We start from the raw sequence: 16,789 nt of genomic DNA on the forward strand, positions 1-16,789 counted from the left end.
CAATGCGACTAAAGATAAACGCATGATGAGTTTCTCTAGATCTGGCTGAGACATTAGTCCTCTAATCCTGGAGATGTTCTTCAGGTGATAGAAGGCCGACTTTGTAACTGTATTTATGTGGCTCGCAAGGTTCAAGTCCAAGTCCATCAATAGTATTAAATATGAGGAATTTGTTTACATGCTTTGATTCTTGAGCTCTGTGAGTGCTTGCCAATACCTCTCACTAAAATAACATTTCAAGAAACTCAGGCCCACACATTAAAGTCATTAAAGTGAGACGATAAAATGTTTAAATGAACGGATTCTGTAAAAATGTACACAGAAACAGGTTGCAGTTTTTAAAAAAATGATACTTTGACTTTTTCGTTTGTCTTTCATTCACTCATTTTGGCATTAAAATAAATGAATGCATGTTTTGCTGGTAATAGTAGCTGCACAGAGACACATATAATCCCAGGCACTAGGACCCAGCAGGTGCAGCATGGTGTTTTGGTGATATGCAGCTACTCTGTCCTGTCAGCAGAGCGCACTGTGCGCACCAGCGGGACGCGCAGTCAGTGAACATCCTGCAAACACAGCGCGGCCACGGACAAGGGTTTCAATCTTGACACAACCTGAACATCATTCACCCTATGGACTTTAGGAAAGACACGAACTCACAAATGTTGCTGTCTTTTTTACTCCCCTTCTGTGTTTGAAGTTGCCAGACACTTTTGTTGGGACATGGCTTCATCCGTGAGCGGCACAGAGGAGGTGCGGGTGTCGGGGTTGAGGCCACTGAAGTTTGTGGGACTGGTGTGCGTCTTCCTCGCGCTTTGCCTGGATGTCGGGGCCATCGTGAGCCCGGCGTGGGTCACGGCGGAGGACCAGTACTACCTGTCCATGTGGGAGTCCTGCTGGAAGCCCGTCAGCTCCGTGGACTGGTCCTGCAGCAGCGCGCTGGCCGCCGGTGAGAGAGTGGGGTCCAATCTGTTATTTGGTAGTTTTTAAACCAGCTTAGCTCTGTTTATTTATTTATTTTTGAGTCTTTCACTGTCAAATGACAGAAATGTGGGTGCAGCAGACACCCACATTCATATTTAAATGTGCGCGTCGGCAACAAAGAATCCCAGATTCCCTGCAGTCACAGCACTGCTGAACCAATCTAGTCTGTATGAAATTATAAAACATCACCCACAAGAGGGCTAAATGTTAATTACTTTATAATTAACTCTTGCCTATTTAACTTAAACCGCAGAACTTAAGAGATATTGCGTAAAACAGTCTTAGAAATCAAAGTTTACCCCTGAGTGTAAGTCTTGAGACATGCAGTAGTTTTCTGTCTGTTCCTGTGAACTTTTTTCCTCTTCTTGCTGTAGTGCTTCCCCATTGCACTTAGGATGAAGTGGGAATCTTTCCCAACCAGGAGCTCTCCAGATGGGGTTTCATTTGGCCTTTTGTTGCGTACAAAATGAGCCTTTGTGTGGGTTTCTCCACCGGGCAAGGAGCAAGGCCAACTCAGAATACAGAGCTCCCCAGAGATCCAGATGCCTGGAGATTAGTTACCAGGGAAACAATTGAGGCATTTCAGAAAAGCTGGTTTTGTCCCTTTTAGGGTTCTTCCTCATGGAGTCCCCTCTCTGAGTTATGTCTGGGAGCATTTTGTGGGTTACCTCATTTCATGTTCAATATAAAGTCCATCAGTTTTTGATTGAGTAATAAGCTGGAAAATCATGATTCATATTTGTATTTATGTCAATGCTAATATGTGATTTGATGCCACTTATGCCTCGGGCCAGTTTTGGATAGCAGCCTCTAACAGGTATTTTTCAGGATCGTCCTGCGTTTTGTCAATTAATTTTCTCATGATCTCTGACCCTCTCCCCATCAAAATAAAGCATCAGCGCAGCATGATGCTTCCAGCAGCATAAGGACAGTGTGTTCGTGGGGATGTGCAGTTTGAGACCCAAACAGAGCATTGTATATTTATGTCAGCAAATCTGAGCTTTGTTCTTATCTGACAGAGCATCTTTTCCTTCTTCCACCACATGTTTGCTGTCTCCTGCAAGGCTTGTGGCAAATTTTATTTTTCAACAATATTTTCCTTTTTGCCTCTATTCTCCCATCTTTACTTCTTAAAATGTGCAAGAAGCTTAAATTTGTTCCAGGAACATTTTTCACACTGTAACATTGCTCACCAACAGCCTTTTTTTTTTAATCGTCCTGTAAGCCAGATGTAAATGTAAATGTAAATGCGTACAAGTAAAGCATACGTTGGTTTATATAGTTTTAAACCCACTGACTGTCCAGCATTTTCTGCCTGTGCTCTCCTGTTTACCTATAAATATTTCATTTTCTTCACTCCCTCTGGGCTTCTCCTGCGTGCCGCGCGGTGAATCGTGTTTTTGTTAGCTTGACAAAATGTTTTCTTTCTGTCTGAGATGGGTCACGCTGGCCCCCGTTCCTCTGTTAGCGCAGACAAAGTGCACGTTGGTGCCACATAAAGATGCGCAGCCTCTGTGTCAGCTCTCAGCAGTAGCATGCCACAGTGAATGCACACAGCAAACTTCCTATTTCCTTAGGCTTGTGCTTGGCTAAGGATTATTGATTTGAGGCCCTGAAATCACCAGCTGCCCTTCTCCTCTATCTTTTTTCTTCTCAAACCACTCCACCCCCAAAATATTTTCCTTGGTGTCATGCTTGGGGCATTAACTGAATCTTGTTAGTGTGAAACTGCATCTGGCCACATAGATGTGTTTGAACTTGATCTATGAGTCAGCGTATGACCTGGAAAAAACAATAAGATGCTGTTTGTTAGAGGTTTGAAATATATCTGAACAGATGAAACTCGATATGTCAATACACCTTACAAAAAGATCCCAAGCATGATGTTTCGATTCAGTCTAACCTTACTCTTGGGATTATCAAAAATGATTATTACTTTGAGAATTGTATCCATTTCTCCAATGCCAGAATTTTACATACATATTTTTTTGTTTTGTTTTGTTTTTAACAGCTTAGAGAATCCTATATGACTTTGTCATGGCTTTTTAAGTTCCAGATTGGTTAATTCACATTATTTTAGTTAATTGGAGACACACTTGTGCTTGCATTTTAAGGCAAAACCTCAAACACTCTTTTTTCTTGTATGAAAAGTTTCAAGGGAACTTAAAGCTAAATCAGTCAAGATATCAGTAGGAGAATTTTGTACTTTCACAAATCAGCCACATCCTTGGGTTCAGTTTCCAAATAGTATCTTATATAGTACAACATATGCAAGCATAAATATAATGGAAATATTTTCCCATATCATTCAGGAAGCAATGAGGTTTTATGTCCCAAAGATGAGTTCTCCTGCAAAATGTGTGTTTGAGCGCCAGAACAAACACAAATGAAGAAACTTGTTTAATCTTGTAACAGCGTGTCATTTTCCATTAAATGAGTCCTGGGGCCTGAACTGTAGGGCCACTCTTGGATGAAGAGGCAATTACTCTAGAAGTTACACAAATGGATGATAGTTTGCAAATACACTCAGGAAAAATGACCTAATGTTTTTGAGTCATGTCTGGTGGCCTGATAAAGCTAAGGGTCCATTCATCAGGAACAACAATGCACCTGGTCATCCTCATTTTGTGTGTGTTTTGCTTCAAGAAGGAATGGTGACTTCACAAAACACAAGATGAAAATAGCATTACCTGGAAATATTAAAGCAACATCTCCAAACATCAGTGAGGATTAGGCACCGATGTGTCTTGCAAATGACAATGACCATAATCTTACCTACCCAACTTAGTAACAGAGACATTAAAGCCAATGGTTTGGTTCTGTCCCAGAGACAATTTGTAGGCAGAGTTGAAAATGTGTGTGTGCGCAAAGTGACCTTCAATCCTGACTCACTTACACGCATGTTCTGCCAGGAGGAATGGGACAAAATTCAAGAAAACGTGAATAATAATGGCATTATTTTAGCATTAGGTAAATCCTAAGTGACTGAAACAGACATTAAGAAAATTGTTATCTTTTTTACAGAGAGGTATGTAAGTATCTCAGTTGTACTGTATATTTCTCTCACAATAACACAGACAGACTGGGAGGTGGGGTCAGAGGTCATGTTTAAACCGGCACAGGCTCGACATTGGGCTTGGAATGTGGAGCAGTCATGCAAGAGCAGTGTGTGTCGATGCCAGGCTGGTGTGAGATGAGGGGACGACTGTGGCGCCAGCGCATGAGACAGTCCAGCTCAGTGAGAGGCGGTGAAGGCAAAGCACATTAATAATATAATATTGAGTAATATTGATCCCATTTCTGGAAGCTTATCTCTTGTCCGAGGATGGTCACAGCTCAGTGATGGCCTGGTTGAGGTGGCAGTAAAGGGCTGGAGCCAGGGGACTCTGATCCAAGCACTTTCTGGATTCTCCATCCTTCTGATGTGAAGGATGGAGAAAAGTGTTTAAAAGTGAAATGAAATACTCGGGGCTCTTCTGTGACACAGTTCTGCCTTAGACAAAAAGACTGAACTGAGACCTCGAAGGTTTTTCTCAATTAACACTTCACATGCACGCACGGGAAGCGTAATTAAAGCTCAGATCTGATCTTCTCATGCACGGTATCTCCTTTTCCATCTGTCATCATGCAGGGCACAGATTAATATTTGGCACTTCTTGCTCATCAGAGCCTTTAAGCACTCCCAAATCTGGCTGTGTTTCTTGCTCAACACACAGGCTCTGCTCCAAATCTGACATGAGACAACTTTCTGCTTCCTGATGTTTTCGTGAGCCCACTGATAAAGCTTGGCCAATTGAAACCGACCGCATGCTGAAGGCACCGAGCTGACCCAGGGACGATATTAGAGCAGCGGCGTGCTGCGTGACAACCGCAGGTCAAGACACTTCAACCCCTTCTTATTTCCTGTGAGAGGCAGCAAACACTGAGGGGTCCATGTGAGTTGTGTAACAAGAAGTGTGCTCTTTCCAACATCCTGTGGTGACAAGTCCCATTTATAACCTCCAAATCCTGGACCATATTTGGTCAAAAGTAGCTGATGTTTGTTTATATTTGAGCGACTTGGCCTCTGGTTTAAAGACCCCTTCCAAAAAGAGTGGGAACTGTACTTTAAGCAGCTTATGTCTCTCCACTTTTCTTCCTGCTGGTGAATGTTTTGATGATTTTCTGCCCCAAATGAGAGGAAATCTTCTTGGCAATGCTCAATCTGTTTTTTTTTAACTTCCTGGACTCCTTAGAGGCAGAAAAAAGATGAAGCCTGTTCAAACTACTGTCTTTGAATGTGAACGCTCTCACCTACTGTATAACTGATTCACGCCTCTGTGCTTTGATGTCAAGTCTTTGCTCCACCCTCCGATTTAAATGATTTCCTTCGGTGTTATCAGATTCCTCCCCATAACATCCTCTTCATGTTTACATATTGATCTCCTCTTTCCGTGAGTACACAGCAACAAGTAAAGACATAGACCTCTAATCTATAAAACAATAACATTATATCTACAAACAAACATGAGCCTGTCTCCAGTGACCTGCTATCTCAAACTCATGCTTTAATTTAGCTCAGGTTTTAAAAACTGTGGTCTTAAGCTTAAAACCAATATAACCAACTGAAGAAAAATGACAAATAGGTTTAATATTTTTTCAATATATATAGAAAACATTTGCTGTAAATTTATATATTCAATGCCCAGAATTGGCAATTTGTAGCATGAAATCAGGGTTCATCTACCAGCTTTACACATCTTCTGACTGGTATTTTCTGCCCATTTTTTTTTTATTTCATCAGCTCAGTCAGACTGAATGTCTTGCCATCGATTCTCATGTGGATTTAGGTTTTGGTCTTTGGACCATTCTGAATGGGCTTTTCTGTAAACCATTCCACTGGAGTTGTGTTTTTGTCTTTGGGGTTGCTGTCTGGTAAGTCTCTTTCCTCAATGATTATTTTGAAACTTCCAGCAGATTTACTTCACATTGCATCTTGCCTTGAGGGCAAGATAAATGCAAGAAATGCATTTTATTTAGAAGAATACAAATGTGTGCCACTTTACAGATTTTAATTTATTAAAAAAAAGTTTGAAAACCATGTAACGGTTTTCATTCAACTTCATAATTATGCTCCACTGTGTCTATCTCATAAAATCCCAAAGCAGACACTGAAACGTGCAAAATGTGAAAAATCTCACAACTCTGGCATGGCTGTTATTTCCAGCTGAGAGTTTTTTTGGTAGAGATCGTCAGTGGAAATGCTGAGAACGCTGCTGCGCTGGCATCAGCCAGAGACGATGGAGGAATTCTCATTATCCGAGCCGCCACCTCACAGAATAACTTTTTCCTTCTATTGCACTGGCCATCATTACTGAAGTGCTGAGATCTGTGCTTAGTAAAAAGAAAGAAGCATTTGTTTTTTGTCAAGTCGGAGGGAGCTGTTCTCTTGTCTGTGGAGTGGTTCACCTCCTTCATCTGACACTGGTCGTTGAACCGAACTGGCTTTGGAATGTAAACATGATGGGGCATTGACAGAACCTCAGACGGTGGAGCCTGCCCACTTTCTGACCAGAAATACTTTTAGTTTACATTGTGGTAATTTAGCAGCACCTCAAATCCATGGAGTAATCTGCTTTTCTGACAAAGATGGAGAAAACTTTTCTTTACAAAGTGAGCCTTTATGGTGTGAGCAACCTCTGTAATACTTTTTATCCTCAATCTATCAAGTTTCATACGAGATTTAAGCCTGGATACTAAGATGGCAGTGGAAGAAGTTGCTACTTATTATCCCTCAACTAGACGAACATTACTCTGGAATTACCTTTGTTATGATGCATCTCAGACTGGTTTCATGATGTTCTCTGTCATTTCTGCCCCTGTGTTTGGTTTCAGACTGGCAGATCGCAACGTTGGCCCTGCTGCTCGGAGGAGCAGCCCTCACCCTGCTGTCCTTCCTCGTGGCTCTGGTCTCCCTGTGCTTCGGTTCCAGGAGTCGCTGCTACAAACCCGTGGCCGTCATGCTGTTCTCCGCAGGTCAGTCCGTTTCTCCACGGCTATAGTGACCATCTCAAATGCATGTTTATTCCTTGTCCTCATTGTTGATCTCTTTTTGTTTTTTACAGTGGTTCTGCAGGTTTGCAGCTTGGTCTTGTTCCCAATCAAGTTCATAGAAACAGTCAGTCTGAGGGTTTACCACGAGTTCAACTGGGGCTACGGCCTGGCCTGGGGATCCACCATCTTCTCTTTCGGAGGCGCCATCCTGTACTGCCTGAACCCCAAGAACTATGAAGATTACTATTGAAAATGTCACAAAGGAGAGAAAACCCCCAGTGTTTCCATGCTGTTGTTTAATAAACGTTCTCTGTCCCAAAGTGCACAACCACAGACTGGAAAACAGGAAAATACAAAACGCTTGTTGACGGTGTTTGGACTAAACTCTTCCGTTTGATGCTGTGAACTCCCAAACTGGACAGATGCCCATGAGTTTCATTAATAGGCTAAACCACAAATCCTAAGCAGAAATTCAAACCCAGCCAGAAGACATTTTGAGAGATAATGTCACTCATCAGATAATTCTGTGCAGCTCATGTTGGTCGTAGATTTGAGCAGAATATATGGAACAGTGGAATAATAAAGTAGTGAGGGCAGAGAAAAGTCTGCGGTGATTTCAGGCCAGCGTAGGGAGGAAGACGTCCTGCTCGAGTTATATCCTGGTGATGACAAAGCGAGGAAGACAGGGTAACATTTTACATTTCCCCAGAGATGCGCCGAGCTGGACCTTAAACAACCTTTATTTCCCTTTCTACATAAATAAAAGGGATCATGGAGCATTATTTTATCTTCTTCGCTTAAAACTCGCAATAAATAAGGGCTATTTTAACAGAGAAAACATTCCACAGACACCCATTGATTATATGATTCTAGTCAGAGAAACATCTGCTGGGTTATCACTAACATAATCAAGCACCAGTTGCAGTGTCAATTTTCCAATACAATAGTGGTCACATTATTTTTAAATATATCTTTTGTGCTATATGTAATATAATGAAAAAGTATGCAATCCTAGAAGAAGAACGGGAATTAAAATGGTTAATTGCCATGCTTGCTGAGTGAATAGATGTCTGAATCAGGGGTGTCCAAACAGCGGCTCCTGGGCAATTTATGACCTCTGACAACAATTCAAGAATGGATAAATTTGGTCCAGTGGTTCAGACGCTAGATGCAGAAGTTACACTTTGTAAAAAAGAAGAAGAAAAACAAGATTTTCTTTGTTTGTTATTAAAATGTACAATGTTTAGGAGCAACACGAAGTATTTGGCTTTTGCTAATCAAGTATTTGGCTTTAGTGTTATTTGGCTTTAGAAAATGCTGCCACAAACATCCTGCAATCATTTCTTAAGAGCAACACCAGTGGTCTAAACTTGACTAAACGCAGAAAATATTTACAGTAGTGATGCTTATCCTTTTCTTATTTCTAAAAAGGTTTTAGACCAAGTCTGTATAAGTCAACCAACCAACAAAATTTAGGATGTCGTTGGTCTTTAAATAAGGCAAAGGTATGAGGTCCAGTTTATATTTCAGTTTTACAACAAATTACATATCTGGAGTAAAATAATTGCTTTTGTTTTAAAAGCAATTAAAACTTTCTCATGAGACTCTGAAGTCTCTTCAGTCAGAGCATTTTCTAGAGCCACTTTGACACAGACTGCTACAGGAGACTCTTCTTCCTGCATACAACTGTGATAAAAATTAAATAAGTTACATTTACATTTCCTGAAATTAATGAAGCATAACCAGATACCCAGATTTTGTTCCTAAAATCTAAAATCCAACATCCTTTTTATGGTTCAGTCTTTGAATAAATTACAAAAATCTTAAAACACACAAAAAATATTTCTTAGAACTTTGAAGAAAGTTTTGACCTGAAGATGCTTTCAACTTTGATTTTTGCCCCTGTGGGAGAACCTTTGCACAGTCTGGATGATCATGCTCTTCAGCATGTGCTCACACTGCTCCCCATGTGATGCCTGTTTATCGTCCCACTCTGCTGAAATGCAACAACAAAAATGGGTAACAAGGAGAAAAGTCACTGTAGTTGAGGAAAGTATTATATTTAAGTCTGATATTAAAGTGGGAGTTAATAATAATTGTATATAAAGTAACAGAGTTTAACATGCAGCAGGTTTGATGTGAGGCTGAATGCAATGATCAACCTCATGGTGCTTCATCTTCACAAAGTGAGAGCATGTGCATGCCACTACTGTTTGCTGCAATGTTTCTGACCATCAACATAATAAATGCATACTGGAGGAAAAATAAAAGTTTGGTTCAGGATTCAAAAGAAACTGTGGTCTTGTGTCGTCAAGTCACATAGAATCAGCTCTTTTATTAAGTACAGCAAGTTGAGGCATTTGCACAGGAAATCAACATCTTCTGAACACGTAATACATGATGGCATAATATGCATAAAAGTACAAAGCGCATACTTTTTATGCAAGTGTCTTTTAGTGTTCTTTCAGTGATACGAGCTCCCACACGGAGCTGGATACAGTGTACAATCTACAATTCGCATTTGTCACAACTTACATACCACTTCGTTCATTGTTCTGCTGTCATTGTGAAACACACAAGTCCTGGATTAAAGTGGACGTGCCTCCTTTCCGAGTTCAGTAATGGGCACAGTGTAAACAGGGCAGTCACTCTCCTCTGCCTGGAATGTTCCCTAAGTAAACCACAGTCGCTTCTCCTCCATCCAGAAACCACGTTGTCTCCGTCACTGCTGCGGTTGCACCTTTTCCAGCCCCTTCTTGTTTTTTGTTTTTCGACAAATGCCAGGAGGTTCATGATCCACCAAAGAAAACAATGATCATAGTGCACAGTAGTGGGCAGGAGGAGAAGAAATCAGAGGGGAGATAGTGGCTCTTCCTCAGCAGGTAGAAGGGGAAAGGGCAGCTTGTATATCGATTGACAGGAGCAGACGTCAAGACAGATTCTGAGAGTTGGGGCTCAGGATGTCTGAAGATTTGCAAAGATCAGGGCAGGGATGGGCGACGCAGTGCCATGCCAAGTTCAGCTGTAGCGTGGCATTTCACACGCCTCACAGCGGTTGAGTGCAGGGTGGTTGAGGAGGGTGCAGCTATCACAGTTCCAGTGAGCTCCTTCAAAATCCTCATCTCTTTGAGGCGTCGGCTTGGAGGCCTGCTCCCCTTCTAAAGAGAAAAAACAACAGGAATAAACTGTAAATACAACAAGCACGAAAACAGGTAATATATCACATACACCAAGCGTTTCAGTGGGTTCCACTCAATGCATATTTATCAAGAGATAAATTCAAGCAAAAACTATTCAGTAGATAACTATAACTGAAGCATTGGAAGTAGGACAGGTGTTCCTCAAAGGTCAATATTGGGAACATTTTTTAAATACTTTTTAAAATAATCTTGGGGTACATATAGATCCAGCTATGGATGTAAATTTTCAGACTCTATTTGAAGCAAAGACGAAAGTTCATCAAACATTTCTGCAGTGCTCATGCTATAAGAGTAAAACCTGCAAAAAATCACAGTCACTGGATGGAAATTTAGATCCGTGTTTCTCAATCCTAGCCCTTACGGCACGCTGACCTACTTTTTTTTTTAATAACCGTTTTCCTGCTTTAACTAATGGCTGATTAATACGACTGGACAGCAATAATGTGATTAAGGTGTGAAGAAGCAGAAACGCATATAAAACATACAGGGCAGTTTGGTTAGAAGAGCAGAGCTGGGAAACACTGTTTTAGATGATGGGACCAGAAATATGTAGATATATCTCCAATTCCTTTTGTTCATAATTATCCAGAGCTGGAAAATACTTGAATCAAATTTCACACTTTCCAGACGACAGAACTGAATTGGGTTCTTCAATTACGCTCCGATCTCCAGAGCATATCTAACTTTCATTTATTACGTTCACTTATTCATTTCAAAAAAACTTACTAAAAACAGCTTTAGTAGAAAAGCATCACTGTTTTGAACTGTGATTTTCATTTAATTAATATTCTTTTACATGTCTTGGGGATTTGTTGTGATATACTCATTGTGTTAACTTGTCTGATTTTTTCAGCTCATCTTAACCATAAAATCCTAGTTGAAGAGATATTATATCTCAATTCAATGTTCCTGTTTAAATAAACTCAATTTAAAAAACAAAAAACAAAAAAGGTCAACAATACACTTGTAAACAAAAATGTGCCAGATTCTAATTCAAACTGTATCTAGCTTCAAAAGCCTTTATCGCTAATAGTTTCAAATGTCCCTCACCTTTCTTCCCAGGATTGGTCGGACCCAACGGACCCGGCTGAATGTTGTCATAGAAGTTGCACATTGCTTTTGGGTCAAACTTTCCTGCAGAGAAAAAACAGAAATAAAAGTTTATAGATTTTATCTAAATTTAAAGTGTGACTACTAAATAAACCAAATAACAGAAATGAAACGTAAAGGTAATCTGTTGACGGAGTTGCGACAGAATATTTCTAGTGTAACATGCTATGTAAATAGACAAGTTTTTCACTCATTACACAAAAGTTATTGCTTCTATCAGTTAGAATCAACTTGAGTTTTGTATCAACCAAATTGAGCATTGACAGGGTGGGGGGTTGGTTATGGATCAGCTTGTTTTCTGCTACAGAGCAACCAGCAATTTAAAACACTGCATCTATAACGAGAGTAACAGAATCCATCCATCATTTCAGGTCCAACTCTGTCTGCTTTGATGCTTGGTTCTTTTAGAATCAGCCCACATAAATAAATTAGACACACACTCAAACGTTATTTATGTAGATGTTTATGTTTAAGCCAGTGTGTGTGTGCGTGCGTGTGTGTGTGTGTGTGTACTACCTCTGGACTGCAGCAGATCTGTTTCCTTCAGTGTGCAGTCAATATCAATCTGCAGTTGTCTGTTGTGAGTTCGAAGTCGGGTAATCTCCTCCGGCTGCAGTCAATGAAAACATCCCATTCAGTTTAGATATGTCTTAAAACATTTTATGTTCCCGATCCAACTTTCAAAATTTTCTTATTAAAAATATGATTTCATAGATTGTTTTTATTATGATGACAGAAATATTACTTAGATACTGATGCATTCTGACAGGAAATAGGCCTGAGTGAATCTGAATGAGGAAAGTGGCTAATCTTTGTTTTGACACATAATAAGTTGGTTTGATTTGCTTTTATCCCTTGATAAATTAAATTTTGGAAAGTATTCAAATTATCTTAACTTGATCAAATTTGTTTGATGATCTGAAAAATTGTGACAAAAAAGAAAAGCAAGGGGGGGAATTTGTTTTTAAGGCACTGTACATATTGCGATACTTACTTTGGGAACAAGATGTGTGGAGTTGACCCGTCGAAAACGCCTTTGGAGGGCATCGTACTCCATGTTATTGACATCAGTCTTCAACTGCTCTAGTTTCTGCCTCTCCATGTGCAGCTCTTTTACCAGACGCTCCATCCTCGCCCGCTGGTGGAGCAGAAGAGCTGTGGGGATGGACATCAATTATAATGCGTTTAAAATTACACCCATTCCTCTCTTCCGTTGGTACTTCAACATGACAACACAATCAAATCATGCCATAAGAAAAGCACAGCTAGCTTTAGAAGAGGCTAACAATTACACTCTAGAGAAATTCAAAAGATTGCTTAACAAAACATATTTGGATTTTAATCATTTAACTTCAGACAGCTTAAGAATTCAAGGGTTAAATATCAGGCAGCAAACTGGAAAATTATGCAAAGATTACACTGCACACTTTTATAATTTTAAGTAAATACAAGAGATTATTTTAAAATTACAATTTGACATCAAGAAGAAAAATGAATGAAAGGAAATAAAAAAAGACTAACATTGTCACATCATGTCAGCCTTCAAACTTTTCATTTTTCAGATTTTATTTTACATACATTTTTAATTGCCTAAAACGTTCGCTTATAAGTTTAGAAACGGATAAATAGCCATGTTTACAGAGTGGGAAATGTAGATGTTCACAGTTCTGATTTTTAATCAAGAGATAAAAAATAGAAGAAAAAAAAACTAATGTTTTTCTCAGTACTTGTCCTCTGCATGATTCATAAGTGCATCTCTAATTCAGACACTAAAGCAACATATTTACAAATAGGATTCAGAGTACTGCATGTAGCACTAGTGTACAAAAAGCTATTGGAAGTGCTGCTAAATGAAAACATCTGCAACTTGCACCATTCTGAATGTGCAAGTAGGAATTATGACTTCCAGCCAAAACGTTTTTGTTGCATTTTCAGCTGCTACCTTAGAAAGTTTGACTCAAACAGATCACAGCTTTGAACAGAACATTATTTGTTGTTCAATTTTGGGTAATTTCCTGTTCATGCTACTGTTTTATTACAGGGTCTTACTGACTCATTAAGCTATTTGTTATTGAAAGAGTTAAATGGAAAAACAGAATTATTGACCAAAAATCTAAAAGATGGATTTAGTCATAATGTTAAAGTGTACATTGGAGGTCACATTAAAAACAATGAAAGATTTTCAGAATTTGATCAACTAACCATCAATTAGAAGCAATGAAGGGAAAATCCCCTAACATCACTCTTGGTTGACTGACTTGTGCATCTCTAATCTTTACACCCTCATATGGACTGAAAGCCAATTTAAAGACAAATAATAAAAAATAACATAATTAATGCACTTACCTTGTGTATAGGCATAGTCATCAGAGGCTGAGCTTGAGCGTCGGGGTAATTGATGAAACTGAGTGGCGATGTTCCCTGGCAGAGCGGAGATGGGCAGGATGGGTGCTGGGGTGGCGCTGTGCGCACCCTGATCTACAATGTTGAGAAGAGACTCAGCTTCAGCAACAGGTGGTGAGCTGGGTGGTCTTTGAACCTGGCCTCCAGGGGACACTTTAATTTTGAAGGTATAGGCAGACTGGCCTGGCTGGGGGGAGGACGCCTGCCGAGGCCTTGTGTTGCCTTGGTGTTGCAAGTACATTCCCGGGTGGAAAGTCGCTGGTCCAGGGGGTCCGCCAATCGTGATGGGGCGCGATGGGGAGCTGGGTGAGGGGCTTGTCGCCATGTATAGCGAGCCCTGGGGGTGTGGGGTGTGAACAGGCGAGTTGCTGCGAGGTCTTGGTCCTTCCAGGGTGATTTCTATCTGTTTTGTGAGAGAGGTTTTCGGTTGGTAGGGCCTGTACTGTTGCGGAGCTTGCTGCTGGTGATGGTAGGGCATATTTGTGAGGTTTGGGGGGCTAATAGGGAGGAAGACATATTGCTGGTGCCCAGGTTGAGGCTGTGGTTGTGGCTGAGGCTGGACCTGATGTTGGGGTGAGCTGTAAGGGGAGCCATATGTGGGGGTACTGTATGGGGACTGCTGATGCTGGTAGACGGGGGCTCCAGGAGACGGCCAGGGAGCTGGCTGTGGGCTCTGAGAAGGAGAGGGCCGGATGTACAGGGTGTTATTGGTGCTGTTAACATAGTGCCCTGGAGGAATCTGCAGCGCCTGATGGACTGTAGGTATGGTTTGCGAAAGGGTGACAGTAATAGGGTTCATAGGATATCGTGGAACTGGTGTATACGTGGGGGACATGCCTTGCATTGTGGGAGGAGGCGTGGGTGTGCTGGATGAGCGGCTCTGATCGTTCATAAAAAAAGGATTGTAACTGGGGGAGGGCGCCATGGTGGCGGGAGCCGACTGGGGTTCAGGGTAGCTCGGCCGCTGAGGGTCGATGTGACCGTCGCTGGTGCTGTGCACCAAGGAGCGCCCCCCTGCTGCTCCTCCTCCGTTTGATTTTCCAGCCTCTGAACCTGGATAGCCCAAGCTAATGTGTAGCATGTGGTTTCGACTCATTCGCATCTCCTCCGGACTGTGATGGAAGTCACCATAGAGATATCTGTTACTCTCCTGGGACAGCAGGTGGCAGCAAACATCCAGATTATTGTTGTTCTGAAAGAGTCAAAATGTTGAGTTAAGATCATTTCAGTGCTCTTAAATAACAAAGTTCAAATGTTCATCCAAGAGCTTTACAGCTCAGGTCATTAAAAGGAATTAGAAGATGGTTATAAAACCAAATTATTTGGAGAAATTGCTGAGAGATTGCAATATTATACTGTACTACATACTAGAGGATATTTATCTGAAAGAACATTTATCTGCAACAATAAAATGTCTTTAATGAATGTTTTACACTAAGTGTGGGTTAAATATGGGGGAGAAATGGAGAAAAGTGGCAAACAAGGATCCGATGCAACACCAAAACCTATAGAGTTTATTTACATATTGCATATTTCGCATAATTTTCAGTAAATAATTTTCAAGTAAAAGAGGACTTTTTATAAGCCAAATATTTGTCATACTATATGTAAGCAATCACCAGATTGTCATTACAGTTTAGATTTACACCTCAGATTTATTGTGAAGTCATTTGGGACTTATTTACTAGTAAAAGAATACAAGTCAAAATGACAGCCAAAACAAAATTGCATTTCTGTAGAAGCACATCTAAATGTCACAACCCAGCGAAAATGTCATAATAATGCATCTGAATAATATTCAGCGTTAAGTCAAAATGATTCATTTGAACGAATCCATCTGCTCTCCAGAGAACATATCTAAATATTCTGTAGGGAAAAGAAATTTGTTGGGACAAAAAAATATTCTATGACAAATAGGTTTTGTAGGTGCAGAAAACCAATAATACAACTTTTTTTTTTTTTTTAAGAAAAAGCTAATACCCATCTGAAGTGTGCACTTACCTGTAGAAGGAACTGAGAAACTACTCCCTCTGGGATTTCTGGAAATCGCTGCTTGAGGTCTTGCAGGATGTGGTAGTCGACTTGAGAGCCTCCCTGCGCCATCCTGAACCCACATAGAGAGTCAAAGGGCCCAAAGGTGCATGCGTCGTCTCATCCCCTGAAGAAGCAGAGGGTAAACGATACAAATGGTGATCAAGCTGTCATGTCAGAGGGAAAATCTTGCAATAAACCTGCTGGCCGACTGATTGCTTCAAACACACCCTATGTGTCAGCAGTAATATCATTACAGATATCAGAGAACGGGCACAGCAAGCTTGAACTGTCAAGAACAAGAATGCACATATCTCATCAACGTGAAAAATTAAAGTTCATTGCGATCGTAGAAACAACTTAAGCAGGGCTTGTGCATATTCACTCACATTAATGCAGAACTGCAAGGCGGCTGACATTCTGTTTGTTTCGCCGGACTTTTGCACCAGGCAACGACGACATACCGCCGTCAGCTCGCAGGCTACTTATCAACGTCAGTTAGCCTCCGGAACATCACCCAAACAAACAGCCGCACCTGTGTTCTGCGTGGTCGTACTGAGACACGGAGTTACTAGTCCTGAGAGACTTTCTAATGTCACCTTGTACTAATTTAGCAGTCCAATCCTCTAAACAGGATGACTCTTTCAATAAGATTAACTCAGTTCCTAAACTGTCAAGCAGCTAACTTTGCTAATGCTAACTTAAGGCTGCTCAGCTGTCACAGTCCCCCGGCTGGTAATGGACCAGCTAACTCTGCTAAAGCCAGTCAACGATTTCATTAAACTTACCATTGGTTAAAAGTCTCTGTTACGTTTAAAACCATAGCTGACTACAGAGGGACGCTTCGATGTTTCGGAAACCGCGGAGAGACGTTTTTCAGTTTGTTTGTTTCGGCGAAATAACTTGTAGTTTCGCATTCCAGCGTCAGGCCCCTGCAGCTGAACTGCATAGCAGTCAGTTTATCGCGATAATGTCAGGATTTCCCGGTGTGACGCCGCAAAAAGCGTCCGACAGTTGAAAGCTGCCTT

General features: G+C 40.9%; 2 protein-coding genes across 4 annotated transcripts; one reads left to right on the forward strand and one right to left on the reverse strand.

Annotated features, from left to right (window-relative positions):
* Positions 1-511: 511 nt before the first annotated feature.
* Positions 512-9,311, forward strand: tmem47 (transmembrane protein 47). Its single transcript, XM_055054833.1, has 3 exons — positions 512-949; positions 6,859-6,999; positions 7,089-9,311. The coding sequence occupies exons 1-3, from the start codon at positions 724-726 to the stop codon at positions 7,265-7,267; spliced, it is 546 nt and encodes a 181-aa protein (XP_054910808.1). The 5' UTR covers positions 512-723; the 3' UTR covers positions 7,268-9,311.
* A 16-nt stretch (positions 9,312-9,327) lies between these two features.
* Positions 9,328-16,740, reverse strand: tab3 (TGF-beta activated kinase 1 (MAP3K7) binding protein 3). Of its 3 annotated transcripts, none has more exons than XM_055054865.1 (8): positions 16,550-16,740; positions 15,732-15,888; positions 13,914-14,922; positions 13,674-13,805; positions 12,322-12,482; positions 11,844-11,937; positions 11,268-11,351; positions 9,328-10,175 (listed from the first exon to the last, which is right to left on the reverse strand). In XM_055054865.1, the coding sequence occupies exons 2-8, from the start codon at positions 15,831-15,833 to the stop codon at positions 10,036-10,038; spliced, it is 1,722 nt and encodes a 573-aa protein (XP_054910840.1). In that variant the 5' UTR covers positions 15,834-15,888; positions 16,550-16,740; the 3' UTR covers positions 9,328-10,035. The 3 variants fall into 3 exon arrangements, with proteins under 3 accessions (XP_054910840.1, XP_054910832.1, XP_054910820.1); XM_055054857.1 differs by lacking the exon at positions 16,550-16,740 and adding exons at positions 15,992-16,050; positions 16,151-16,388 and having other exon boundaries at positions 13,674-14,922; XM_055054845.1 differs by having other exon boundaries at positions 13,674-14,922.
* Between the last annotated feature and the right edge of the window lie 49 nt (positions 16,741-16,789).

This window comes from Poeciliopsis prolifica, unplaced genomic scaffold (assembly GCF_027474105.1).
Source record: "Poeciliopsis prolifica strain line A6 unplaced genomic scaffold, Auburn_PproV2 SCAFFOLD002, whole genome shotgun sequence".
Lineage (NCBI taxonomy): Eukaryota > Metazoa > Chordata > Actinopteri > Cyprinodontiformes > Poeciliidae > Poeciliopsis > Poeciliopsis prolifica.